The 27,994-nt window shown below is 63.6% G+C and overlaps 1 protein-coding gene across 2 annotated transcripts in view; it reads right to left on the bottom strand.

Annotated features, from left to right (window-relative positions):
- Positions 1-40: 40 nt before the first annotated feature.
- Positions 41-27,994, bottom strand: part of CASKIN2 (CASK interacting protein 2) — a 35,649-nt gene continuing 7,695 nt past the window's right edge. Inside the window, exons 3-21 of one of the 2 annotated variants that reach the window (XM_082326913.1) lie at positions 13,235-13,286; positions 11,166-11,263; positions 10,913-11,058; positions 10,682-10,777; positions 9,672-9,802; positions 9,342-9,450; positions 9,091-9,199; positions 8,679-8,773; positions 8,480-8,597; positions 8,053-8,235; positions 7,493-7,614; positions 6,922-7,003; positions 6,716-6,810; positions 6,380-6,490; positions 6,164-6,265; positions 5,793-5,931; positions 3,278-5,452; positions 2,838-3,156; positions 41-2,582 (exon numbers count right to left, since the gene is read on the bottom strand). In XM_082326913.1, coding sequence (XP_082183039.1) covers positions 2,486-2,582; positions 2,838-3,156; positions 3,278-5,452; positions 5,793-5,931; positions 6,164-6,265; positions 6,380-6,490; positions 6,716-6,810; positions 6,922-7,003; positions 7,493-7,614; positions 8,053-8,235; positions 8,480-8,597; positions 8,679-8,773; positions 9,091-9,199; positions 9,342-9,450; positions 9,672-9,802; positions 10,682-10,777; positions 10,913-11,058; positions 11,166-11,263; positions 13,235-13,286 — 4,379 coding nt within the window. In that variant the 3' untranslated portion in view covers positions 41-2,485. The remainder of the gene's footprint in view (positions 2,583-2,837; positions 3,157-3,277; positions 5,453-5,792; positions 5,932-6,163; positions 6,266-6,379; positions 6,491-6,715; positions 6,811-6,921; positions 7,004-7,492; positions 7,615-8,052; positions 8,236-8,479; positions 8,598-8,678; positions 8,774-9,090; positions 9,200-9,341; positions 9,451-9,671; positions 9,803-10,681; positions 10,778-10,912; positions 11,059-11,165; positions 11,264-13,234; positions 13,287-27,994) is intronic. The other variant, XM_082326914.1, reaches the window with a different exon arrangement.

The following is a 27,994-nucleotide window of genomic DNA, read 5'->3' as shown; positions in this document are numbered from 1 at the left end:
GCTTGTGTGATTTGACATGAAGGAGACAACTAGGCAAAACTATCAAAAGGGTAAAATATGCCCCACTGTTTAATAGAATTTAGTCTTAATGGATGTTAGTGGAAAACAAAGCACATGATTAACGCAAACAGAGCAGATGGTTTAAAATCTGTTGTCAGTCTGGTGATTACATGGGCTATTTTTTCCCCTCACCGTCTTGCTGCACGGAGCAGGTGCAGCCGGGGTCAGTTAGTCCCAGTTGCAGTGTGCATAACTTACACACCATACAGTAGCTTCAAAATAGAGATCTAGAGCTTAAAAAATAGGCATTCTTCTGCAAAATCAAGTGTTTCATTCCCTTATTGACAACGAGAGCAGCGTGGTGCTGCCCTCAGGCGGCTCAGACAGCGACAGCTCCACCCCAGTGTCCTCCCAGCCCTGACCCTAGAGTACAAGACTTGCAGTTCTGGTTAGTAAATATATATAATAAATCACATTTAAAAATATATACATTGGCCTTTAAAAAAAACATTTACAGTTTATCAACATTGGAAAAAAAAAATAACTGAGCTTGTCCCAGGCTGACTCGTGAGAATAAAAATCAGTTTTAAAAGGTTTCTGCAAACCTTTTGATAAAGTGCCACTGGTTGTAGCTATTTAAAAACAAATCGGGTCCACGACGTAGCACTTGCCGGTCAGACACGGTCATTTAAATACACTCAACGGGATGTATGAATCAGAGCAACCAACTAGCCAGGAGAGAAGTCTCAGCTGCCTCAAACTCACCTCAAGTCCCAGCCAACAATACATTTTTTCTTTTTTCCAGGGCTTTTTTGTCTTCGCTTCCCAGCCGAGAAGCCAGGCAGGCGCCTGCCGCCCGCCCGGCCCGCGGCACGACCGCCGCTGGGGAGCGGAGACCCTCGGGAGGGTCCCGGGGGCCCCGCTCCGGGGCTGCGCCCCTTCCCGCGCCGGGGACCAGGGGCTGCCAACGGCCCGACTCGGCCGCAAACTCCTAAAAGGACTGGGAAGCAACTGCCTCTTCGGCCACCTTCTCCCTCTCCAGTTTGGTTTTGCGTTGGTGATTTTTTAAAAACGGGGGATATGTGGATTTTCTTTTTTCCCCTTTGTTTGGAATTTTTGTAGCAAATGGCACTTCAGTACAGTCTTGGGTTCCCTTCTGGTGCTCTGCTGCTTTCATTTGCTTGGCATGCCGAGCGCAAGCCAAGTTCGGGGCTCTTGGACATATTTAGACATGCACTACTAAACAGATCCTACTAGAGAAATCTGTCTGCAAGCTATGCAGCCGGTCCTCCCGCTTGGACGCGAGGAGCTATCGCTGCTGTTCGCCTGCCGCAGGCTGCGACCGCATCCAGCCTGCCCGCGCGGCAGCGGCTGCCGAGCCCAACGCGGCCGGTGCAGGCAGGGTCACCGCTCCCGCTGCGCGCGGGCGCCGCAGGGAAGCATCGCGCCGAGTCCCCAACGCTGCTACTGTTTAACGGCGCTCGCCGCGGAGTTTGTGCCAGCAGCTCCCCGCAGGGAGGGGGGGTGGGAAAAGGGACCGTTTTCTCCCCCAAAAAGGGATAGGGGAGGGGAAAAAAAGAAAAAAAAAAAAAAAAAAAAGAGCACTAACCACGCTGCTACTTCACCCTGGCAGCACCGGGGTGGGGGTTTGCGTAGGCACGGTGTCGGCAGAGGGCAGCCTCCGTTTCGCAGCACGCTCCAGCCGGACTGGCACAAATACACGGGCCTTCGGCGCTGCCATCGCCATCCTCATCGCTCTGGGGAAGGGGCAGGTAGACCTCCGTGTCCGGAGGGCCGTGGCGGAGCATCCGCCGCTTCGCAGGCTGTGCCAGCCCCGTCTCGAGGGGTGCGTGGGTCCCACCGGAGGGATTTCGATCCACTTGGATTACACGTTGCCTGACGCTGACGCGTTTGGAAAAACCAAGAAATAAAGCAGAAAGGTTCCTTCTCGCTCCGCGAGCTGCCAAATCGCGACAAGCCCTGTCTTCTGTTAGCTGCTGTCAGGCCTTGCCAGGGCTGGGATCTGCTCAGTAAACAGCCAGCGCGGTGGCGGCTGCCCGGGGAGGTCTCTCCTTTGACACATTGTTGGCAGGGGATAAATAATAAGAGGCAGGACTCAGCAATGCAGCGGGGAAAGAGAAAGGTCCCTTGTGGAGGCTCCTCGGCTCTGTGCGAGGGAGCGAGGGCTTCGCCGTGGCCTCCAGGACCACATGTGTGGCCCCTCCGGGCTCTCCTCCTGCTGCCAGTCCGGTGGGAAATGCCTGACCCCCTCGGAAACCAGCCCGCGGCCGCGCTGGCACGTGTGATACGGAGCCAGGGGCGAGCAAGGAGGGGCGGCTGCGTTCCCAGCCGCAGTGCAAAGCGTGGGGAGGGAGGCGGCTGGAGAGACCCGGAGGCTCCGCTGCGTGCCAGATCCGCTCTCCCCCCATCAGGAGGGGCACTGGCGGGGCAGCCGGCGGCGGGGAGGGGAAGGAGGGAGCCAGCCTCAGTCCAGCATCGCGTCCAGCTGGTCGGCCAGGTCGTCAAACATGTTGCTGATGTCTTCCAGGATGTTCTTGGCCGAGTGCACAGCGCCGGGGTGGCTGGGGAGGAAAGGGAGAGAGTCAAAACACCGCCCAAAGGCTTCAGGTGCCGATGGGGCAGGGCTGGCCAGGCTGGAGCCGACCCTCCCGGTGGCAGCCGCAGCTCAGCACGCCGCGGGACTGGAGCACGCGTGACCTGCTGCGGCGCAGGCACGTGCCCGTGCACAGCCCTTCACCTGCCCTCGCTGGGGGCTTCCCAGTTCCACCTCGAGGGGCCCAACCCCAGCGCCTCCCTCACCCCCAGCGCTGCCTCACCTCTCCGCCTCCTCCGCCGTGATCTTCTTCTCCGCCGCCTGCAGCGCGGCGGTCAGGGTGGAGTTGGTCTGCTCCAGCCGCTGCTGGGCCAGGGCGGCCCCCGGGGCAGCTGCCAAAGGCTTCGCCGACACCTTGCTGCCCGCCTCCAGCGTCAGCGAGCCGGGGCCGGCCAGGGACCCGATCACATCCGGCACCGCCTCGGCGGCCGCCCAGGGAGCAACGGTGTGGCGGGAGGGCTGCAGGACCTGCTGGTAGATGGTCTTGGGCCCGGAGAAGACCAGCTTGGTGGACGCCACGGAGGTGTGCTTGGCGGGGACGTCTGCAAAGGAAGGGGACTCGTGGCACAGGGTGGCACACGTCCTCCTCGCCTCCCGTACCAGCCCAGGAGGGAGCCTCAGGTCCCACCACCGCCTCGGAGACACCCCCACAAGCCCACGTACCTGGAGCGGGCGTCCTCACCACGGTGGTGCCGAGCAGCTCCGTGGGGCTGGTGGCTTTGTTGGGGCTCGGTGCCTTCTTGATCCCCTTCTCCAGCGACAAAATGCTTTTCTCTATCTCTGCAATCCTGAATTCCACGCTGTCGTCGTCAAAGGCATCCCCAGCCAGCCCGGCCCGCGGCGCTGGTGCCGGCATGGCAGGGCCCGCGATGCTCACTGCTTGGGCCTGGGCATACTGGGGCGCAGGGCTGGCCCCCGCCTCCGCCTGCCCCGCCATGCTGAACGCCTTCAGCACCGCCTGCAGCGGCTCCCGCTCCCTGAAGCGGGGCCGGCGCTTCACCGTGTCCGACTCGGTGAGGTTGAACTCCAGCACGGGCGGCTCCTTGGTGGCAGTGGGCGCCGCCGGCTCCTTCCCAGCAGAGCAGGGGGGCTCTGCCGGCTGGGAACTGGGCTCTGTGTCCGGCACGGCCACGTCGGCCTTGGGGTGCCCGGTGGGCTTTGGCCGCTGTTTGATGGTTAAGTTGCCTTCTTCTGCAAAGGGGATGCACTCGCTGGAGCTGTTCTGGGAGGATGAGGAGGAGACCCCCGGCTTGGCCTCCTCCTCCGTGTCCGAGCAGGCATCCTCCCGCCCGCCCTGTGCAGCCACCTCCGTCATGGGAGCGCTGGGCTCGCTGAACGTCCGTCTCCGTGGCTTGCTGCTCTCAAAGGGGTCCTTGCCAGTGTCAGAAAGCGTGGCACTGCTGGTGTCACCACCATCGTAGGCCTCATTGTTCACATCTGCCCCGGGGAGACAGTCCTGAGCCGCGTGCAGCAGTTTTGGGGCCAGGAGGGGCTTGGGCGGACTCGCCCCCGGCGTCCCCTCCAGTGCAGCCGCCAGGCTCTTCACTGTCCTGCTGCGGCCGGCATCACCGGGGCTGTCACCCGCGTCGGCCATGTCCTGGGGGGCTGCGGGCTGCCGCTCGGGGTCGGGGGGCTGCTCGCCATCTGCCTCGGCAGCGAGGGCACTGGAGACAGAGCTGAGGCGCTTGGGAGGCGGCGGCGGAGGCCCCTTGCGCTTGGCCCGGATGGCGAAGGACTGGCTGCGGGTCACCTTGGCGTCCGTCTGCAGACAGGCCCGTGGCATCTGGCTGCGGCCCGGCCGCCGCGTCAGGGTGGCGTAGGAGCCCAGGGTGCTCGTGGGTGCCCCCTCCTCCTCCTCATGCTCCCCGTCCGACAGTGCATAGCGGTTCAGGCTGTGCGAACGCTTCTTGTACTTGAAGCCTTCGCCCCCATTGTGCTGCTGCTCCCCGGCCTGCCAGGCGCCCGGGGCCGCCCCAGCCGTGGGCGGCATGGCGGGCGGCTCCGCGGGGCCACACTGGCTGTGCAGGTAGGAGAAGGCTTTTTGGGCCGACGTCTGCAGGCTGCTCTTCTGTCCGGAGGAGATGGAGGGGTATGGGTGCGCCAGGGTCTTGGGCTGCTCCGCTCCCAGCAGGGAAGGGACCGTTGGGGATTTCAAGGAGACGTGTGGGTACATGAAGACGTACGGGGCCGTCGCCTTGCTGGGGGTCTGGGGAGGGGTACAGGGGGTGACCGCCGGTGTCCCGGCACCCTTCTGAGCCACCGGCCGGGCGTACTGATCCGTGCCTTCGGGCAGGTTCCTCTCCTTGAGAGGGCTGCCCCCGCCGCCATTGGCATAGCTGATCAGCCCCTCGGGGGAGACGAGCTTCCCGTAGGGCTCGGGGCTGGGCCGCCCCGGCAGGCTGGCCGGGCTCTCCTTGCTGCGGGGCGGCGCGCAGGACTGCCCGCTGCTGCTGCTGCTCTCCCCGCTGCCCAGGCTCTCCTGCGAGGGGCTGGAGAGGTGCCGGGACAGCACGTTGTCCTGCGAGTGCCCCGAGCCCCGGGACCGCACCCCGATGCTCTCCTGGCTCCGTGACATCCCCTGGCTGCTCTTGATGCCGAGTGTCTCGTGGCAGCTGTTGGACATGGCCGTCTGGAGCTCGTAGCTGAGCTCGCTGTCCTGGAAGGTCGTCATTTTGGGGGTGTGCGGGGACTGGCACTCCCCGTTCTCCAGAGACTCGATGGTGACGATGTCCAGGGCACCGGGGACTTTGCGTCTTGCCAGAGTTGCTTCTGCTTGGTTGAGGCTTTTGCGGAGGTCTCTGAGCTTCTTGACAGCCAACATGATCTTCTTCTGGTGGCCTGCGGAAGGTTGCAACAGGAAAGGGGCATTAGGTCGGCTCTGGCCCCCAAGGCCTTTGTTTCCTGACCAAGAAGAGCTGTGGTCTTGTCACCAACTGGAGGCAAAGGCCTCCAGGTTATCCAAACCCCGCCTGCGGGAGGAGACAAACCACGGCCGGCATCCCCCTGGCTCAGCCCGGCTCCAGCCTGCCACGGGGAGTCCTCAGGGACAGCCACGCACTGCCCTTTCCGAGTGCGCAGGACGTGGCTGCACCTCCCAGCCCGAGGGAGAACGGAGCGTGGGGACCGGGGTGGGAAGCTTGGCTGCCCTGGGCCACCCAGCACGGTGGCAGGGACTCACCCAGCTTGTTGATGCCAATCTCTTGCAGATCTTCCCACGTCAGGTCCGTCACGATGGTGATGGAGTCGTAGCCATTGTTCACCAGCTTTTTGTGGTACTGGGGCAACCCGATGGCACTGAGCCAGTCCATCAGGTCAGCCTGCACGGAGACGCTGCCGTGAGCATCGACGGAGAGCCAGCACCTTCATCCATCCCCTCCCTGCCCCTGGCCAGGAGACCGCGGTTTGGGGGTCTCTCTGGCTGCATTAACGCAGGCTGTTGCAGCATGCGTTGACTTAAAGACCCCCGTCCTGTCCTGGGGGAAGGTGGCTCTGAGAAAAGACCTGGGGAAAAGAGGGTGCCAGACCGAAGCCCCGGTGCCAGGGACTCACCGGGATGTAGTTGGGCAGCCACTCGGCGATGCTGAGCTGCCCGATCTCGGTGGAGATCTTCTTCCTGTGGCCTGGTTTGGTCACGCCAATGGCTGTCAGATCCTACCAGGAGCAGAGCGGGGCTGTGGTTAGCAGCGGCACGGGGAGTGCGGGGCAGTGAGTACCCGCTGCCGGCAGCTCTGGGGGTGCTGGCCGGGGGGCAAGGACCTGCCTTACCTCCGGGGTCATGCGGCTGATGGTGGGGACGTCGTAGCCGGCATTGAGGAAGTTGGCGGTGTACGACTCCAGCTGGAACTCACTCAGCCAGTTGTAAATGGCTTCTGCGTCCTGGGGAGAGGACGGGGCAAAGAGCAGCCCGTCACGGTGGCTGCAGGGGCTGGAAGGACCTGGCTGCTCCAGGCAAGATGCCGGGACCTCCTTGGGCAAGACCCACCTGTCCCCACCATCCCCAAGACCCGCTCCCCTGTGTCCCCAGTGCAGCAAGAGCTGGGCTAAGAGCCCCAAATGTGGCTCTCCTACCCGGCACGCCAGGTCGCCAGTTGGCCCAGTTACCTTCCCCTCGAGGAGCTGCTCAGGCCGCAAGAACTGGTGGGAGAAGACCCTGTCTCCAGCAGGGCAGCTGCCCGGGGTCTGGTGGCCCTGCGGCCCTGGCAGAGAGGAGAAAGGAGAATGGTTACGGGGGCACTTGGGCAGCCAGCAGCCCCCAGGGCCGGGGGGACGCTGTCCCCAAGGCCCCGTGGTGTTCGGACACCCCTCACCTGGCGTGGAAGTCAACTGCCCGTTGTGGGGCTCCGATCCCAAGAGGTGCTGCTGGAGGTCGTCGCCGGCGGAGGGCAGCGGCTGGGAGAGAGGAGGAGTGAGCGGAGGAGGGACCTCCCTCCCTGTCCCCCCAGGTGGGTGCCGGGGTCTGCCTCGCATCCCCGGGAGTGGGGCGGGGGTCCCCACACGGGGCTGGCAGGCACAGCTTCACTTAGTGAAGGGCTGGCCCCTCGCAAGAGATCTGGGCAGGATTTGGCCCAGGGCCCTTTTTATCCTCTCTGGTGACACAGGACACGGTGGAGATGCTGTGTGGTACCAACCACAGCCTCCAGCCCTGCTCGGAAGGGCCAGCTGCGCTGTGGGGGCAACCGGGGACCCCCCAGGAGCATCTCCCCACCGAGTCCCAGCAGTGAATAGGTGTTTGGTGGGGGATGCTCAGCTCCTGCAGCCCCCCCCTCGCCCGGAGGTGCAGGGGGTGACAGGGAAGGTGCTGGGGCTCCGTCTCCAGCCTGAGCCGGCCCAGGGCAGGCCTGGGGGAGCAGCACAGGGGGAGCGGGGACTGGCGCCTACCCTGGCGTTCTCGATGAGGATGCTGGTGCTCTGCCCGTTGGTGCCCTCGGTGCTCTGGCCGCTGCCGGCACTGCGGATGCTGCCGATGCTGCCCTCGCTGCCCACACTGTTCCTGTCTCCTGCTGCTCGGGGCAGGCGGGGAGCCCGTCAGCAGCGCCCCGGGATCCGGGCTGACCCAGGGCACAGAGGTCCCCAGCGGGGACCCGCGTGCCAACACAGTGACGCCAGTAAAAACCAGCATCCCACGACATCCCTCTGGCTACAGACACTGCATCGGTCCCTCCCGCCTCCCAGTGCGCACGGCACAGACAGGGTGACCTGGGCTGGCAAGGGACGCACGAAGGGGACCGAGGGACGCAGCCTGGCCGAGGACACGAGGAGGGAAGGGGCTGCTCTACGGGCTCCCCAAAACTCCCTTTCCCTGCACCTGCTCCCTCTCGTCTGGCTGTTTCCCCATCGGGAGGTGGAAGGAGAGTCTCCCCCCGTGTCCCCCTGCGTGGGCAGGGCTGGGGGCAGGGGACGGTCCCCAGCCCCTCTCCCTCCCCAGCTGCACCCCTGACCTGAGCTGTCAGGGCCCGGGGCCGTCCGGGTTAGGGTGAGGTGGCCATAGGCCGCTGGGACGCTCGGGGCTGCCTGCTGAGGACACTCGTCGGGGAGGTGCTGCGGCCCGCCGGCGGGGGCCGGGAGGGCCCCGGGGGAACCCTGGCGCTGGTGCGCGGGTGCCACGCGGGGGACAACCATGCCTGCATTCAAAGACAAAACACGCGTGGTCAGAGCTCGTGCGGGAGGCCGAGCGGGGGGGATATCTGAGCCTCAACCCCCAAATGGCCACCCCACCGACGGTGCAACCCCCTGTGCCCACCCGAGTCCTCCTCTTCCCCCCTAGCTAGCCAGGGCTGCAGGGACCTGTCCTACAGGAGGTGCCGGGAAGGCTGGGATGGTTTCACACAGGACACTGTCCCCGGCGTGCCCAGGACAGCCACTGACCTGTTCGCTTGCTGATGACTTCGGCGATGGAGGGGGGGAAGTACCCGACCCGGTCGGTGCCTTTCTGAGCATCGTGGATGTGCCCCTTCCATCGGCCATCCGGATGTTGCTCCAGGACCTGCCGCGGGGCCGAGAGGGACGGGGTTGGTACCCGGGGCTGTGGCGGGGCAGGGAAACAGGGAGCGGGGAGCAGCCTCACCGTGATGACATCTCCTGCCCGGACGTTGAGAGCAGTTGGGTCATGGAGGTTCCAAAAATCCTTCAAAGCTCGGACCTTCAGGATTCCTGATGCCTCTGAAGACAATGGACAGAGGGAAGAAAGAAGGTGCCAGAGCGCAGGGGGAAAGAGAGCAGTTCGGGGAAGACAGAGGGAGAAAACAAGAGTGAGGAGAGGAGAGAAGAGAACATTAATATTGCAGGAAGCACTCGATCCCTGGACATTGCCCGCACGGAGGATGAGGGCACGCCTGATGGGACTGGGATGCCGACGCTCGCAGCCAGGCTGGTTTAGGCTGTTCAGGAGGAGCACTGGGAGCCCCCGGCAGGCCCCGCGGGGAAGAAGCCCCTCGCAGCGCCAGGCAGCGCCCGGCTGCGCGCCGGCCCCACCTCACCTCTCAGCAGCTGCTTGATGTCCTTGCTGGCGTGGGAGGTGGTGAACTGGTTCACGATGTCCAGCGCCGTCTGGTTGTAGGTGTTCCTGATGTTCACATCGACGCCGCCCTGCCCGGGAGGGGACGCGGTCAGGGACAGACCCTGCAGGTGCCGCTGGACCCGCAGGGGACGGAGGGACCGAGGGGAAGGGGGTGATGGCCGAGCCCCAGGGGCCTGTCCCCCCATGCAGCCCTGTCCCCGCTGTGCTCACCTCCAGCAGCAACCGCACCACCTCTGTTTTGCCGTAGAGCGCGGCCTCGTGCAGAGCTGTGCCCGTCTTCGTCTGCTTGTTGATCTCGATCCCGGCCTTCAGCAGCTGCCTGGTAGGACAGAGGGAGAGGCATGAACGGGAGGACACGGACATCAGGGCCAGGCGATCGGCTGCTTTGTGATGGGAAGGGGACATCCCCTTGCACCGCTGAGGCTTTGGGGACGAGGGACTGAAGCCCGCAGCAGGGAGGTGGGTTTGGGAGGAAGCAGGACTGAAGCCATGATGGGGTTTTTTGGGACAGGGCGGTGCCGTGGGCTGGCGGGGGGTTACCTGATGATCTCCTTGTGCCCGTTCTTGGCTGCCAGGTGCAGCGGGGTGGTGTAGTTTGGGTCGGTGGCGTCCTTGGACTGTCCCTCCAGGAGGGCGACGCACAGATGGCTGTTCAGCAGCAGCTGGGCCACCTGCACGGGGCACAGGGGTGAGCAGCGGGGTGCAGGCACCCCCGCCTGCGCCCTCCCAGCAAGGGGCTCACCCCTGGGGCTGTCCCTCTGCTCCCCATCTCCGCTCCCCTCCATCCGCAGCCCCAGGGCTCGGCCGGAGCCGGCCGGTGCTTGGCAGGGCCACACTTGCGAGGGGCCGTAAAAGGTCACAGTCAGAAATAGTCTTCCCATAATCAGGCTTTTCAGACAAGCCCTAAAAAGCTCCAGTCTCTCCAAGCCCAGAGCGACTCTCAGCATCTCAGGGCAGCCCAGAGGCACAGAGGAGTTATTTTTACTGCCCTGTTTATAGCTGCAGACATTATAGATACTCCAAAAATGGAAATATCCCCCTGGTCCCCTCCCTGGTGGGGCACGGGACAGTCTGGCTGGCCACGCTCCAGCCCAGCCCGGCGGTGCGGAGCTGGCTGGGCCGGGGTCTCCCAGAGCACGGGGCAGCCCTGTCCCCACGAGCCATGACGGGGACCTTGAGCAGCCGAGCGGGGCCGGGCGCCCAGGGCTTGCGGGGATTAGCCAGCTCAGCCTATCTGTGCTTAAACAGGAGCAAAGCTGGGGTGGGCGGGGGGAGGCTGCAGGGAACGGGGAGCGGGGACTCCTGGCTTCTCTCCCAGCCTGACGCTGCCCTGCCGCAAGGTCAGGAGCAAAACCTGCAGCTCCCAGGTTCAGGATCCAGCCTTGCCTGGCCACGGGAGGAGGCAGGTGCGGCCTGCCGGGCTCCAAGGTTCGTGGCGGAGGGAGAGCAGTCGTGGCCGGACCCAGCACCTTGCTCCCAGAGCAGCCAGCCGGCTCCAGAGCTGCCCCCGGAGAAGCGCCCGGCGCAGGGCAGAGCCCCGCAGCGCTCACCTTCAGCCGCCCGAACTCGCAGGCCAGGTCCAGGGGGGTTTTCTTCGCCTTGTTGATGAGGCAGGGGTTGGACTGGTGCTGGAGCAGCATCTCCGACTGCAGGGGAGCAACGTGGTACAGGGGCTCAGCATCATCCCGCGCCCCTGCCTCCCTCCCGCCCGGCACGATGGGGTTCACCCACACCCGCACGCCCCAGAGAGACCCAGGGTGGGCGCGTGGGCTCTCACTTACCACCTCGTAGTGGCCATACTGCGCGGAGAGGTGCAGCGGGATCTGCCCGTCCAGCGAGGCCATGTTGACGGAGGCGGCGGCGCGCAGCAGCACCCGCACCGGCTCCACGCGCCCCTGCCAGGCCGCATAGTGCAGGGGGCGCATCCCTGCGGGGGAACGGGGCTCAGCAGGGCTGGATGCGGCCCCCGGCCTCGCTCGGAGGGCTGAGCCAGCTGCTGGAGGCACGGCGCCATGCCGGGGGGTGACCCCTTACCGTTGCTGTCCTTGATGTCAACAGTGGCCTGTGCCTCCAGCAGCAGCAAGATGAGGTCCAGGCTGCCGCCCAGGGCCGCGTGGTGCAGCGCCGAGAACCTGCGACACAAGGCAAGGCTCAGCCCAGCCCCGGCCCCCGCCGTGCTGTCCCTACAACCCTGCCTGCACGGGGACGCGGGCAGGGACGGTCACCTGCTGTTCACGACTACGTCCCTCCTGATTCCCCACTCCCAGCACCTCAGTTTCCCCATAGCAAAGCAGAGAGAAACCCCGCTGTGCTGTCTGTGCCCCAGGGCTCAGCGAGGGACGCAGGGGCCCTGTGCACCCCTGGGACCCCGCCGAGGGGTCCCTCAGCCCCTGCCCTGTGCAGGGGACAAGCCGGTGGGATGGAGAGAGATGCACCTCCCCTCTCCGTGGTGCAGCCAGGCAGCCCGAAGCCGCGCTGCTCACAGCATCCGGCAAACACACCGGCCCCGCGGCTACTCCTGGCCCCTCCGCCAGCCGCCCCCTCCCCGTGCCAGCAGGGATGCCGGGAGTCCACGGCACAGTGTGGGAGGCCGCTGGTAATGAAAGAGCCCTGTGTCTCGGGGCTGTGAAAGGGGCCCGTCTGCCCGGCGCTCCCCCCGTGCCGTCACGTGAAGGGCCACGGCCGAGTGAAGGGTCCCTGCGCTGCCGGGGATTAGCCCGTGGGCCGCTCCAAGGGGCACGGGGAGCTCCAGACAGCGCCGGCCCGGGGCTCTGATGGACTCAGCAGTGTCCCAGCCCCGTGCTGGCGATGCAGCCCAGCCGGCACAGCTCTCCTCCCGACCCACGGTCCCAGGGCACCCCCAAATCCCCGCACAGCGTCTCTAGGCATCGCAGGAGGGACGCTGTTCCCTCCTTCAATGCAGCCACCGTTCCCCTGAGCCCACGCCAAAACCTCTGCCTCAAAGTGAGAACGCGGGGGTACAAAATCCCCCCGAGCCAACCCTGTGGGGATCCCTGCAGGGCCAGCTCAGCCCTGGAGGCGGCTGTGCAAACCCACGCTTGCCCGCCAGATCAGCTCCAAGCCACAAGCGAGGCGATGCTGAGGACACCACCAGCGGCGTGGCTCTCCCACGAGGGCGCACGCTGCCGTCCCCGTGCCAGGGTCTCACCTCCCCACCGTCCCCTCCCTGCGCCCCAGCAAAGCCCAGCGTGCCGCTCACACTGCTACCAGCCCGCCCGCGGCCCTCCGATGGGGAACGGACCCTTTACCCCCCTTCCCATCAGCAGCCCTCCTGGAGCTGCCCGAGCACAAGCCCTGTGCCTTATCAGAATCAGATCATGGCTTCTATTATTACATTTTTTTTCTCTATTAAGCTCCATCTGCACAGTATTATTTTAAGACAGAGCCATCCTGCACATTTTCAACCCCCCGCCGGCCTGTTAGGACTCATCACGGACACCTCCTCCTACAGAGTCCTCAAAAAGAAAACATGTAGAAATTAGGTACAACAACAGTACATAAAACAATGCTAATAACTCACGGGTCAGAGTTAATTCAATAAGAATAACATGCTTATTTATTTTATGGGCCTTTGTGGTTTCTTTAACTCTCAGTACCCAGCTTGTTAAGTGCTTGGATTTTGGAAGTGATGAGCTACGCAAATATGCTGTGGTCACTTGGCAACCTCATCTTTTCTTTCTCTAACCCCCCCAAACGAAGGGATTTTGCTCCTGGGATATTAAACGCAGGCACAAGCACACGCAGGCGCTGGGGCCAGCCGGGTGCTCCTCCGTGCTTCAACCCGCACTCGGGGCACTGGCGGGACACGCTGCGGTCCCTTTTCGCCCCCAGCCTGCGGAGCGGGACGCAGAAGAGCTTTAGGAAGGATTTTGCAGGACGGATTGAGCACAGCCCCCAGCGCAGATCCGGGCAGGTGCTGGGTCTGCCCTGGCTTCGGGACACTGTTGCGTTCTCCAGGGCTCAGCAGCTGCCCCCGAAAGCTTTACGATACCCAGAGCTGCAGAACCGACTGGATATTGGGTAGAGCAAGCCCACCCATGCTGCAGCAGCAGCACCCAGCACCCTGCCCGGGGAGCACTCACCCGTCCGCATCCTGGTAGTTCACGTTCAGGCGCTTGGCAGATCCCAGGAGCTCTGCAGGGAGAAGAGGCAGAGGTCAGGGCAGGAGGCGAAGCCCACGCCGCCCCGCACGGCCCCGGGACCCCGCGCGGACCCCGTCCCGCAGCCACACCGACCTCCCAGCGCGCAGAACAGCGCCTGGCCCATCCCGGCGGCCTCTCCTCTCCTCTCGCTCCACGTTCACCTCCACGAACCCTCAGCGGGCTAGCACAGCTCAAGCTCAGACCCTTTCCTCCCTCCGTCTCTCCTGCCCCATCTCTGTCTGCCCCGGGACGGGTCGGACCCCGCAGCTCCTGTTGCCCTGGCTCAGCGGGACGGTGCTTCCCTCCCCTTTATAGGCAGCGGCACCCCAAAACTGCTGAGCGGGGCCATTTTGCCCCCCACTCGCTCCCTGTGCTCGCCGCTGCGGCCGAGGCCTGGCCCACAGACCACATGGTTGGCATTTTTACGGCTGGGGCAGAGGCTGAAGCCTCCGGCCGTGAATGCGAGGATTGTGTCACCTCGGATATCCCCGGCCCCCCGTCCCTCCCCTTTGGGGACCACTGAGCGGTGGAGGATGCTCACCCCACCCTCGGCACAGCCTCACGCGCGCCCCTGGCTCCCCACTCCTTCCCGCAATTAATTCGAATGAATTCCTTCCTCCCACACGGAGAGGACGTTTTATTCTTCACTAAAGGGTTGAGAGCGGATTAACATCTCTGGAATTCATCCGCCAAGTCAAAAGGGAAAGAAAGGGGAAGGTATGCGGGGGGCAAGAAATGCCGCCACTCCTCCTCTGCCTCTCCAGGCAGCCCCATCGCCGAGCTGGGGAGGTTTAAACACTTTGAAAGGTTTCTGTGCTGTTTCCTATGGAAAATCAAAGCCCGAGAGCTGGCCTCCGAGCCCGGGGTGAGCTGCTCAAACCCCACTGAAACGTGGTGGGGTCCCAGGGAAGGAGCCCCCTCCCTCGCAGCCAGGCAGAGCTCCGGGGCTGCAGCTCCCGCTCCCTCTCCCCCTCTCCTCCTCCTCCTCTTTCCTCCATTCCCGTCTCTTTTCCTCCTCTCCCAAGCTCTCTGCCCACCTCGCATGGCAGATCCCATACAAAGCCATACTCTGCTGCATGGCCCCTCTGCCGGAAAGGAGACTGGAGAGGGGGCCAGCTCATTCATCATGCAAATGTATAATTAAAGGAAACCAAGGAACGGTGTGTTCATTACTGCAATTTACAGTGTTTTGTAAACAGCCTAATTAACGCAAAATGGGCTTGGAGTGGCTGCTGGTGGAGGACTCGTGACTTGCCACAGCTGAGGGGATCAGGATGGGATCACCCTAATTACCTCTTCCAGGGGCTGTTCATCTTCAGAGCAGCAGCAAGCAGCTCCGCCACCCTGAAAGCCCTTCCCAAAGGAACCGGCTCCCAAAGCCATGGATCAGCAGAGCTCCTGCTTTTCCCTTCCAGCCTGTATCGCCCAAGAGCCCAGGATCCGGGGTCTCTATCAAGGACCAGCCACTTCCCTTGGCCCCGCCAGCCAGGACAAAATAACATTTCCCTTGTGAACCGGCCACTTCTGACCCGAGTCATGGAGCGACCGTAACCACTGAGCCCCGCGGTGCCTCTTGCACGGAGCCAGGATCAGAGCTGGGGCGTGCAGCGGAGCCAGAACGGGGTCGGCTGCGGTGGGCAAAGGCCTCGTCCTGCCCCTCCGACCGTCTGGGGGCAGATCCTGCAAGGGGGAGCAGCAAGGGCTGGGAAGCGTTTGCTGCTGGGGGATTTCCAAAGGACACAATCAAGATAAAATTAAGAATAAACGAAGGGTTCCACTAAGCTGTAGGCAATGCCCGCGAAGCCATCGCCTCCCGCTCCCCAAGCAATCCTCCGGCCCCCCTGCCTTTTAGTTGGGGTTTATAAATAGGTATTTTTAAAGGATGCTCTGTGTGGTAGGAACTGAAGGCCAATGCGGGTTTGCTCCCATCAGCTGCAGCTGAAAATTGCCACGGGGTTTTGCTGCTAAGAAAGGGTGGAGAGGAGGAGGAGGAGGAGGAGGAGGAGGAGGAGGAGGAGGAGGAGGAGGAGGAGGAGGGGTCCTCACCCCGGCAGGAGGGGCAGAGCCTGACCCGTGCCAGCAGAGCGCAGCCGGGCGGGCAATGCGGGAAGAGAAGGGCTGGATGCAGATGCCCACTGAGCACAAGCACTCTGAAAGAGGCAGAACCATCCCACAGCCCCGGGGGCTGGTCCCGCAGTTCAGCAATGCCCACTATTTGAAGAAGGAGAGCTCACCCCAAAATCCCATCCCCGTCCCCCTCCCACAAGGGGACCGGGCTGGCCAGTGGGGTCCAGTAAGCAGGGCTGGGATGCGGTGGGTGTCCCAGGACACAGTGGGTGTCCCTGCCCACTCCTCGGAGGCAGCTGTCAGCATCTGCACGGCAAAACGCCTGTGTCTTTGCTCCTCCTGACCAACATTCCTCAAATTAGTTCCCTGCTCCGGCAGCCCAGCAAGGTCAGGACACAGAGCAGGACCACGCGGACACAGCGTGGGTGGCGGGGAAAGCAGCAGGTCCCAAAAAGCGGAGCTGGGAGCAGCATCCCCTTTGGGGCTCTTCCCAAATGTGAATGCAATAACGCTCATATCCACCTCGGGCAGGAAGGCAAAGCGTTCGTCCCCGGTTTGTAGCTGGGTAAATCGCTGCTTAGAGAACTGGAGGGTTTGCAGCCAGGCTGGAAGGTAAAGCGTGGGTAGGAAAGGGGCCAGCCACCCTGGCACCGTGGGCACAAAGGAACGAGCGAAGAGAAGAAGAGCAAAAGGATGGAGGGGAAAACAGAGCACAGCCAGGCAGCCGGGACCCCGTCGCCAGCGCCGTCCTGCTGCACACCTCGGCACTGTACGGCACACGGGGCCGGCAGAGCAACCCCAAAGGCAGCCCTGCCTCAGCGGGCAGCCAGCGCCGGGACGGGGTGAAGCAGCGGGGCAGCACGAGGGCTGCCAAGGGGGTGCCACCAGCCCCCGTCATGCTCCTGGGGACGCGGTGACAGGAAGGCGGGCGATGGGATGCTTCCCTGCATCCCTCTTCCTCATTCCATCCATGCGCTCCTTTTGACCGATTCCTGAGTTTTTCTCCCCATTTCTTCAGCCCCTTCTCTCCCTGTCGGTACCCTGGCACCTCCAGGCTCCTCGGCCTTTCCCACCCAGATGTTTTGGGGCTCGGCAGAGGCTGGGCCAAGCCGTTCCCAATCCCACAGCCTTCCCAGACCGGCTGGTTCGGAGGCGTGGCTCCGGCCAGGAGACCACAGAGCCGGGCTGGGAAAGGGCTGCGGGGTCAGGGCTGATCCAGCCACAGCACCAGGATGGGGTGGCGGAACCCTTCCCAGCCACATCATCGCCTCCTTTGGGTTTGCACCGGGGTGGGAGCACCCGTGGGCCTGATCCACACCCTCCGCTCCCCGCCAGGAGGACACTCGCATCCCGGGAGGATGAACCCAGAAAAACATGGACCCACCGCCAAAATGCAAAAAGCCCTGAAGCGGATAATTACAGGGGAAAACCCGGCTTGGCGCACCCCGAGGGTTAACTCCAGCCGTGGGTTCCCCCTGCTTGGCCCCGCTCCCCAACACGACCCCGCCAAGGGGTCCAGCCAGGCCCCCGCCCCGCGTTCGCCGGCGCCTGCCCGGGCAGGACGAGGCTCAGCAGCGCAGGGCCGGGGCTGAGCGAGGCCTCGAGGGAGCCAGCGAGCTTCTGTGCAGCGTCTGGCTGCCAAGCAGCAGGCGGGAAGCACCTCCGGAGCGCTCCGGCAAATTGCTTACAAATGTAGGGCCCGCGTGCTCCGCCGGACACCGGCTGTGGCGAAGGCAGCGTGGCCGCCCGCTCGCCAGACGGGGCCGAGACCCTCGTCCGTGGCCCGTTCTGGCTCCAGCCCCAGCCAGGGGGAAAGTGCCGGACCTCAGCCTTTCGGATCCTTGTTGGCAGGGGGGGCCGGGATGGCGCAGCCCTGCACGGCGCGTTTCCAGCCAGCTTCCCTGACCAAGCAGCCTCCTCCGTCGTGCTGCGCCCCGCGCCTCAGTTTCCCCGTGGGGCTGGGCTGCGCCCCCACGGCGGGGATGCCAGGCCAGGCTGAGCTCCCCGTGGGGTGCAGGGGGCACCCAGGGAGCCCGCCCAGGGCGGGCGCCTCACCCGCACCGCTGGCAGCCAGCCCGGCACAAACCTGTATTTACTTCCCCAGGGTGCTCGCCCGGCACCGGCTGTGCCGGCTGCATGGAGCCAGGCGTGCCCTTGCCCGGCCCGGCCAGCACCCCCTGTGCCAGCACGCTGGGCACCCTGCGTCACCCCGTGCCCTTCACCGGAGACCTCGTCCCCACGGAGACGCCCTTGGCCTTCGCCCCCAGGTCTCGGAGACGGACACAATCCCTCCGAAGCGCTGAACCGCTTGCCAGGAAGAAGCGACACACTCGCCTGGGTTTGGCTGGGGAAGGAAATGCCCAAATCTCCCGTGCCTCCCCCAAAGCGCCCCTTGGAGACTCCTGCCCTGGCTCTCACACAGCGTCAGGCTCCAGAAAGCAGTGCTTTTGCTGTAACCCCCCCAATTTTGTCCACCCAGCGTGGCCACAGCAGAGCTCCGCCACTGCAAGCCTTTGTCGCTGTGGGACAGACAGACCTGTAACTGGAGACCCACCTCCTTGCCAGAGACGCCTTGAAACACTACATCTTTCTGCTGGCCCTGTGTCACAGACCCTCGTCCCTGCCCCTTGCCCTGGGAAATCACATCCCCACACCGCTGGCTGCAAGTATCCCCGCGCCATGAGCCTCCCTGCACTGCAGGTCTGAGCATCCCTGTACCACGAGCATCCCTGTACTGCCAGCCACGAGCATCCCTCAACATCCAGCCTGAGCATCCCTGCACCACGAGCATCCCTCAACATCCAGCCTGAGCATCCCGGCACCACGAGCATCCCTCAACATCCAGCCTGAGCATCCCGGCACCACGAGCATCCCTGCACTGCCAGCTATGAGTGCCCTGCACGCAGGGATGCCTGGTCTGGGCACTGCAGGAGCACCATCCTGCTGCCCCAGGCGGTGGGAGAAGGATCCTGTGTTCTGGATGCACCAAATACATGCACATACCCTCCTGGGAAAATAAAATCCACCTGGGGACTGTCACCACTAAGCCAACAAAGCAGCTGGAGGAGTTAATCAGCTGCGATCCTGCAGAGCACCAGCCGTCTCCAATGGTGCTGGCAGCCTCCTGGGGCTGGAGACGGAGATGGCAGGAGGTGGCAGCTTCACCCGGCCTGCCCTGCCCGGCCTCGACCTGCGCCAACGGCCTGGGGTGGCCCTGCCTCGCCACATGGCAGCTTCGCGCTGGGGCTCAGGAGAGACTCGATGTCTCACCCAAAACTGAGACCCAAAGAGGTGACGTCGACCTCTCTTCTGCAGGAATCACCCTCCGCTGTCACCCTCCGTCCACAGGCACATCCGCTGCGGCCAGCCGCGCCTGGCTCCTCCTGGCGCAGCCTCCCAGCAAACCGGCTGCTTCAGGTGCAGTTTCCCAGTAGGTTCAGAAGAGATTCACCCACTTCCATAGGGAAGGAGCTCAGCCACAGAGACATTAAGAAACTCAACCAAAGTTGCCCAGCAAGCTTGGGACGGAGGTTGGGTGAGACCCAAGGGCTCCTGACCCTGGCTGCCTGCTGTGGCCACCAGCCCGCACCCCAAACGCCGAGCCCAGCGCTGTGCCCAGCTCCCCGGGCAGGCAGGGCCCCCGCTATTTCCCCCATGGTTATGGTGGGTGCATTTGGCTGCCAGGGTGTTGCTGCCTGGGATACCCAGCCAAGCGCTCATCCCTGCATCCAAATGCCACAGGTGTCCACACGCCATGGGTGCTTTCCTGCCTGCAAATGGCCTGTACGAGGGTTTGAGGCTTCGCAGCACCCCTGCAAACGGGCTCCCCACCAACGCCGACAAACAGGTCCTTCGCCAAGCCAGGCACTGTGGGGTGGGTCCGACTGGGGCAAAGCCACTGGGTTAACTGGCAGGGACGGGGAGGCTGCAATCAGGGAGGCAGATTCCCATCAACACAGGGCAAACAGCAGCGACGGGAGAGCACGACACAGCAGGGAGCCCCTTATCTTTCCCTGTGCCAGCGTCTTGCAACTCCTTGAGAATAAATGGTGTCTTCATCCCTTGAGAAACCTACCAAAACCGGGTGTGAGACACGCCGGACCTGGCCAGGGCCCTGCCTGCTTTGACGCTGCACACGCTGCGCGATGGCTGTTGCATCCGAGCCCTGCTCCCGGTTTCGGCAGCCCGGGTCCAGCTGGAATAACCCCAGCAGCTGCAGCAACCTGCCGGGAGCTGAACTCCCAGCGGCTCCTTACAGCATCCCAAGGGCTGGACACAGCATCCCTGTGCTGTGAGCATCCCCACGCCAAAACACAGACTGCTTGTCTCCAACTCAACGGCCTCCACCATCTACCCCTGCCTTGCGCCCCAAACCTTAGGGCTTACAGCCACGCAGAGCCCAAGTTGTCCCTGCCACCACGTTGTCTCTGCTGATGGCATGTCTGAGTCTCCTCTGGCAGCTCTGCCTTCCTCCTCATCTGTGCTGTCTCCTTCTCTAAGCTCCCCCGTTCTGCAATGTGTTCAGATATGATGGTGGATGATGGTGAAGGTAGGTGATGGCAAAGGCAGAGAAGTCTGAGAGGTCCAAGGCATCTGCCTTCCTGGGCTGGGGACCCACGACAGGAGAAGGGGAGGGTTTGGGGACATGGCAGCAGGACCATGGAGTCAGCTGGAAGCCTTTTTCCTTCTTTGGGAAAGACTGAGAGCCTTTTTCCCAGGGAAAATCCAACAATTAAATTTTTTAAAGAGGCTGGCAGCAGGAGGGAGCAGGGGCAGCATCCCCACACAGCACAGACATCGATTGCTCACCCCCAGCCCAGCCGCCCCAGGACCCCCGGCCAGACCCCCAATTTCCCCTCGCCGCTTCCCCCCACAAGCAAAGCAGGAAAAAACAGGCAGCTTGTTCAAAGCGCAGGCTCCCAGAACAATGAAAGGAAAAGCAGAGTCGGAAACCCCGTCCTCATCCACGCAGCTGGGAAGAAGGTGCAGCTCTCGCCTCTCGCCCCCAAGGTTTGACGGCTGCAGCGGGGATGGAGGGGGCAAACACCAAGGCAGGGAAACAGCATCACAGGAGTCCTTTGGGGCTGGATTCACCCCGTGCAAAAGCCAAACACGTGCTCCTGCTCTGAGTTTCAGGCCCCCAGACACCCAGCTGTGTGGTGGGATGAACGGTGCTCCCTCCCATTCCCCACAATAATTTGGGGGTTTGCACCGGCTGCCTACCCAAAAGCGATGCGCCCCAGCCCGGCTCCCCCAGCAAGGGCGAACGGTAACACCCATTCCCCACGGAGCCGAAATCGCATCCCCCAGGCCTGGCCAGGATGGAAACAGCTGGGAAAGGCTTTGGGTGGGGGAAGCCGAGCAGCTCCTTCAGAGATACAAGGGCTCCTTTCCCAGCTGGCTGGGGAAACACGTTACCGGGAGGTGAAGTCACCGTCCCTGCTGGGACCTGGCTATTCCGCTCTCCAGGATATGAACTCAGAGGAGCTGTATTTGCCCAGGGAAGAGGTGGAGCCTTTTCCATTTCCCCCATCCTTCCGAAAGGACAGGACGCCTCCCGAGCGGGAAGAGATGGGGCGATAGCGGTGGGGGCCAGCGGCCAAGCACAAGCTCTGCCTGCGGTGCATCGCCGGGCATGCCACCCATGGGCTGCAGGACACAGGGACCAGCAGAGCATCTGGTCCAGCATTAACAATGCGCCCTGGCTCCCATTCAACTGGTTCCATACTGGTTCCAGCTGGCTCCCCTGGGAGCCAGGGAAGGGGCCGCGGGGCTCCAGTGCCCCCTGGGTACCCAGGTAAAGGGGCTGCACCTACGGACACCCTCAGCGTTCCCATTAACACGATACCAAGCAAATGGTACATTAATATAATCCGTGGAGGATGCTCAACAGATCGACAAGGGCAGAAATAACACAAAAGGGACTTAGAGAGATTAGGAGAACAAACCCAGGCAGATTCAACCTGGGAAAACTGCAGGCTTGCAGCATCTGGGGAAAAATAATCCAACCGGCAGACGGTCAATGGGAGGAAGAAAGAGGGGAAGCAGGATGCGGGGGGACGGCGAGAGCAGCGTGAGCACGGGCACGGCGGGAGCCGCCGGCAAGGAAAACAACCTCGGCAGCCCTGCGCGGGGGGGATGCTGCTTCCCGGGGTACCATCTTCCATCGCCTGCCCAGGGCTGCGAACGTGATACAGGCTCAGAGGGGACATGAGAGGCTTGGGGGGACACGAGAGGCGAGCGGTGGGAGCCGGCAGCCAAAGGGCTTGCCTTGCACGGGAAGATTAGGGCAGGTCAGTAAGTCCGGATTTGCTGAGCAACAGTTAATTAGGGAGGGCGGGCAGGGACGCAGCAACCCACCTACACCTGGAGGGTTCTGACGCTCGAGAGGAGCATGTAGCTATTTATTTTATGGTTCTGACAATGAGCCCCAGATAAAAATTAGAGCAGCCAAGAGCGGCCAGCAAAACCTTGCGAGCTCAAGGGAGTGAAACAAGGGTCCAGCCCTCCGCTGTAGCTTCGATGGTTGCAGCAAATCATGCAGCTCCCTGGGGCAGCGGGGCAAGGCTGGGGGACCGGGCTGCCACGGCCCTACGGCACCGTCCCCATCACTGCAAGCCCGGTACCCGCGTGTGGCAGCTGGCACCTGGGAGCCGCTCCGGCCAGTGGAGCCAGTACTCAAAGCACACAGTGATGTGGCGGCTGGAAATCCTGCGACATCCTCCTGCTTTGGCCCCGGGAAAGCCGCCGTGGGCCCGGAGCAGGCGCTGCCGGGGCAGACAGAGCGGCTGTCCCCACCCTGGATGCTCTAATCTAGGCAAGGCACACACAGGATGGGAGGGGAGGCAGCGGGAGGTGAAGCTGTTTGCTCGAGGTCACCCAGGTCAATGGTTCAAGTGCCGTCACTCCTTCCCGAGGCCCCAGTGACCGGGAACCGAATTTTCCCCAAAGCCCCCCCTGCCACCAGCCCACGGGCAATCAACTGTCAGCAGCCGAGGACTAACCTCAGACCGCTGCTGGTGGCTGCGTGGCTGGGGTTTGGAGTCACAGGCGGTTAAAAATACCTTGCGGATGCCTTTCCTCAACTCTGACCCCGCGAGCCGATGCTGCTGCCAGCCCCACTCAGGGACACGCCAGTGGGGTCCCCCGGGACGCACACGGCCTGATCCGTGCGGGGACGGGGCAGACGCTGCCTGGGGTCTGGGTTTTCCTCCCTACGAACCAAGGGTTTCCACTCCTGGGGGGCTGCTGCCTCTACCCTCTATTACCAAACCAAAACGAGAGGCTCTTTGCTTCCTACAGCCGCCTTCCAGCAAACGATGCGTGGGCTATCCAGCTCCATCTGAATTGCAGCCTGGATCCGAGCAGCTTGAGCAAACCAAACCATTTCCTTCCCTCCTGGACAGAGCCGGAACGTGGCCTCTGGCTCCCGCTGGTCCCGAGGGATGCTGGATGGGCGAGGGCTCCCGCGGATGCCGTGGCGCTGCAGCCATTCGTGGCGGCTGCACTGGGAAAGAGCAAGAGGATCTCAGCCAGCAGCGGCTGCTCGGCGCTCCCAAGCCATGAGGGATGGGAGGGATCCCTCTCCAAAGCCCCTCTCTGGCGATGGCAGGGGCGCAGAGGGCACCCGTCTCTCCTCGCTGCTCCCATCCCCTGCGCGAGGTCGCCTACCAAAGCAAGCGGGCGCTGCCCAGCCGCTCCACGCTGCTGCCAGTGGGAAGGGCAGAGGGATGGGTCCGTCCCCAGCAGATCCGGGCCAAGCTCCCTCCAGCCTGAGACAAGCAGCCCGAGAGAGAGGAACCCGCCGCTGCTCTCTCCTTTCCCTGCCAAGGCCGGGGAGGGCAGCGCGGCTTTGCCTGTGCCCAGTGCGAGGGCTCTTTGCCAGCCAGGTCAGACCCTCCGGCTGCCCGCCCGGGATTCCGGCTGGCCGGGCAATGCCGCAAAGTGGGAGAAGCCACCGCCAAAATCCTGCTGAGCATCTGGCTGGTGGCGCTTTTCTCGTGCCTTGGCTGGAGCAGGATGTTTTCACCCAGCTGCGGCAGCGAAGGATTCCCCTGGGACCCCGGTCTGCAGCGGGACCCTGTCTGCAAGGGACAGGAGAGGGATGCGATACCTGTATCACCACGGTGCCCTGCACCACCCTGTGTGTCCCCAGGTGGAAGCAGCAATCCCCAATAAATGCATTTAGCAGCCGGTGACACAGTATGTCCTGGGAGAGGCATCTCCCCATCCCCGTGGTGGAAGCAGGAACCTACACCAGGACCCCGCACCCGTCTCGCCGTCCCCGTCGGGGCCTCGGCGGCTGCCAAGTTATTCCAGGCACCGCGTTCCTGTCCCCCTCCCCTCGTCCCAGCTGCTCCAGGGCCGGCAGGGAGGGCAGCGGGTTCCTCCCATCGCCCAGCCCGGGCGCCGGAGCTCGCTGGCAGCTGCTCGGGGACCAGCTGGGGACAAGGACAACATGGAGCAGCCCTGTCCCCCCACATACTGCGGGAGGGACAAGGGCTGATTTACAACAAGGTCAAAGGCATCAGAATACAACTGTGATGGATAAAGGGGGGTTGGATCTGAGGACCCCCAGTCCATGGGCTGAGCTCTGGTCAGCAGCTTCCCATGTGGGAATGGGAAAGGGGGCTGGGGGGCAGCAGATCGACACCTCCGAACCCCTAAAGAGCAGCCCCACCTTAGCACCAGAGGTAAACTGAGGCAGGGGCAGCATCCCTGGCCCCTCGTCAAACCAAGGTTGTGCCCAGCTTCCTGCAGGGACCCTGCTGCCAGGTCGGCCCCCTCCATCCCGTCCCCCTGCCTCGGTGCTCCCCACACCCGGACCCAACCGAGCGGTGGTGGGACACAAGCCAAGGCCTGCCTGCTCCCTGGACCCCTGCCGGCAACCTGATCTGTTTACGCCTTTCCAGCGCGGCGGGTGCGTGTTGGGAACGGCCCCGGCAAGCCCGAGTTGGCGGCAGAGGCAGGACGTGGGAGCCGAGCGCAGAAACCCCCGCCTGCTGCCTCGCAGCATCCCGGGGGGGTGGCGGGGAGAAAGAGACGGGTGCACAGGGGGAAAAAGGGTCCCCCCACCTCCCTCAGCTCCTTTTTGTAGGAAAAGGCACCCCTTCTTGCACCGTGCCACCTCTCCGGCAGCACCCCGCGCCGCCCACCCTGGCCAGGGAATCACGGCGGGTTGCCTCATCCCCAGGCCCCGCCGGCAAACGGCTTTCCGAGCCGTGCCAACCCTGCTGGGAAAGCGCTGGGAGAGTGAACCGGCCCTGGAAGCTGCATGTCCCTCCCTGGCCGACAAGGCACCGGCTTTGCAAGCACACTGGGGCTCAGGGGGCTGATGGCCACATGCCGGTCCCTGTCCCAGCAGCCAGGTTGTCCCCAGGTGGGGCTGCGCAGAGACACCCACCTGCGCTGCTCCTGGGAGGAGATATTTATCCAGGACAAGACGCATCGGTGACACCGACACCTGGCATGGATTCGGCCCTGCGAAGCTGCAGGCATTTGGGGCGGGGTGCAGTGGGACAAAGCACAGTCGTGACTTTGGGGCCTCAGAGCTGGACCCCCCCATATCCACACCAGGTTTGGGGTGGAGGTAATGGAGAAGCAGCTCCAGGACATCCATGTGCAGCCCAGCACATGCTGCTAAATATAACCAGTGGGACAGATGCTGCGAGACAGGGAGCTGCCTGTGCCCCAGCACCGCCGAGGAGGAAGCTGAGGGCTTGAGCAGCCCTCGGGGTCTGGAGACACAGAGCAGGGTCAGAGGCAGCTCCTCTGTCGGTGCAGGAGCCTCTTCCTCTGCAAGGAGGAGCGTTTCCCTTCCTTTCAACCCAGCAGGATTAGCGGGTGCTCGTTCAGGGAAGCCAGGAGGGCTCATGCAGCCCTTCCCACCCACGTCAGCCCAACAAAACCAAACCTGAGGCGCTTCAGGCCGACCAGAGCAGCCCGGGCTGCAGCCCAGAGCAATCCCCACTGCCATGGCTGTGCCGGCCCCCACGCTGCCGGCTGGGCTCACCATGCACCTGCGTCCCCCACACAGGCAATGATTAGCCGCTGGGGAGGACTCTGGCCCCTTTCGGAGGCCGCAAAGGCAAGCGGTGCTCACGTGGCCTCGCCATGGCGGGGACGCATCCAAGGAGGTCCCTGAGAGGCCACGCAGGCTGTTAGTTGGGTGTCCTGCCCAGGGAGAGAGGACACCCACGGGAGGGGAAGGTCCATGGGGCTCCCAATCCATGGTTCCCCTATTGCTGTTTGCACTCGATTCAGCTCCAGCTGGAAAACCCCTTTCAGGCTTATCCATGCCCGTCCTGGCAAAAAAAAAGACGATGCCCCAAGATGGGCTGCTCGAGGGGGGATGCAAGGGCCAAGAGCCAGCCAGACCCTGGGACTGATGCTCCAAGGGGGCAAGAGGCACCGCAAAGCGGGTGGGAGAGCCCGAGCCAGCCCCGCTGCCGGGGGCACCTCCGTGCCGGGTACCCGACACCCGCGCCACGCTCACCGACTCCCTTCGCAAGCAAACAGGGCGCCTTACACAACCGGCCGTGCCCGTGGCCGAGGGCGGTGTTACGAAACCCTGGGAGTTTTCCCCCGTCGCGGCACAGCCGCCCACCGGGGTCGGCCAATACAGACTCCAGCTCCCGGGATGGCACCCAGGGCGGGGGTCCGGGCACGGCGGCCGCGCCAGGGGCCGCACGCTCTCTGCGCAGCCTTGGCTGGGGGCCGGCGGCGGAGCGGTGCCGGCGCTGGCAGGGCTTGGCGGAAGCGCAGCCGGACGTGTTGCACCAGGCCTGGGATGCTGCGGGAGCCGCATACCTGCTGCGCACGCAGGTTTTCCCTGCTCCCTTATCTCGCCATCGAAGCTGTGCTTGGTTGCAGCTCTGGCCTTTCTCCCCGGGGTTGCAAACAGCTTAGGGTGCCTGCGCACCTACCCCAGGCGCAGGCTGCCGCAGCCCCGGGCATCCTGCAGGAGCGAAGGATGGGCGAGGGCGTCCAGCCCTTCCCCGGGAGGGTAAAGATCATCCCAGCAGAGCCATTTCCAAGCAGTTTGGGCATCTCCAGACAGGTCTGTGACTCACCGGGACACCTCAGCGAGGCCCGGGCGATGTTGCACTCCCAAGGTTCAAGCAGGTTCCTCCCTCTCCATCCCAGGCACGGTTTTCTGGGGGAAACCAGGATGGGATTTGGGGGAACTGGAGTGCTCACAGCTCCTCCCCACCCCCTCGCTTACTAAAGCAGCCAGAAAAAGGTGGTTTATTGTTATTTAGTTTCTGCCCCTTTCATACTCCTTTGCCGGAGTTTTTGCCAGCGGCGGGCCCCGGGTCTGGCGGGGGGCCAGGCCAGCCGAGGCGCTTTTAAAAACAAAGCAAGGCGCGTGCATGCACACACATATGCACGGCATCCAGCCCCTCTTTTAACTCTTGCCGGGGCGATGCCGCGTGGAAGATGGTTTCCAGCCGGCCGGGAGCGCGCAGTAGCGCGCTCCCGGCCGGCTGGAAACCATCTTCCACAGGGGATGCTGTTGATCACTGCTGGGATCCAATAATTCCCTCCCCTCTTCCCAGGAAAACCTTCCTGCAGCACCGGGATCCTAATGGAGAGGTGACAGGAGTGATGCTGGTGATGCTGGCTTGGTCCACGGGGACCAGCTTGTCCTAAACAGGGACAACACTGCAACCCCTTTTCTAGGTCGCGGCCAAGATCTTTGGACCCAGCAGCCCCGTGGGAGAACGAGGAGGAGGAAGAGATGTTTTTACCTAAAAGCAGCTCCTCTCCCCCATGGCAGAAAGCCGGGAAGCGCCAGCGACGTGCACAGAGCATCTCCAAACCCGTGGGGCCGACCGCCTTTTTGCATGAGTCGCTGCCACCATCCACCACTTTTTGCTGCCTGCAACCAGCCCCATGCCCCCAGCACATCCCCAGCCCCAGCCGGAGGATGGGACGCCTGCGCCGGCGGTGTCCTTGCTGTGTCCCCTTCTCCCTCGCCTGGGCGCAGCCCTGGGGAGCACCGTCCCCGTTATGGCACCTGTGTGCCGCCAGCAGCCGGGCACATGCCGTCCCGGGGCTCGGGGCTGCCCTCCCTGTCTGCCTTTGAGCTGTCGTCATCCGAATCGTCCCATGTTTCTGGGTCAGACAGCCAAAACAGCCTCCACAGCCCTTGGGAAGGGGGAGCTGAGCCCCCTGGCCTGGGCTGAGTCACCGGGGAATGCCCGAAGGATGGAAATCCCCCTCCTGCCCCAAATCTCAGCCTCCCACCGGCGACAAGGGGGATGGCCACCAGCCTGGCTCCGTCCACGGCCCTGAGGGACCTCTGCAGCCCCTGAGACTGGCACGTCCCTGGGATACCCCAGTGCTGCCCAGCCGTCCCCAAGGGAAGGCAGCATGGCCCGGAGCAGCCCCGACAGACCCCGCACTCGTCCCCTTACCCAGAATTAGCCCTTTTTTCCCTCTGCTCTTTTACTCAGGCAGGGAAAAGGCAGCTGCAGGTGGCCCAGGCTGACAGCAAGGAGCCCAGGCTGCCCTGCCAACGCATTTTCAAAGGCTGAGGACAGAAATACAGTCCCGGGACAGAGGGAGACATGGACCTGTGAACACAGGGAGATGGGGTGCAGAGGGGCACGGGGCTGGGCGCCCCAAGGA

The sequence above is a fragment of the Platalea leucorodia genome (assembly GCF_965183815.1).
Source record: "Platalea leucorodia genome assembly, chromosome: 14".
In the NCBI taxonomy this organism is placed as follows: Eukaryota; Metazoa; Chordata; class Aves; order Pelecaniformes; family Threskiornithidae; genus Platalea; species Platalea leucorodia.
The sequence above is the reverse complement of the archived record's forward strand: the minus strand, read 5'-3'. Positions and strand labels throughout refer to the sequence as shown.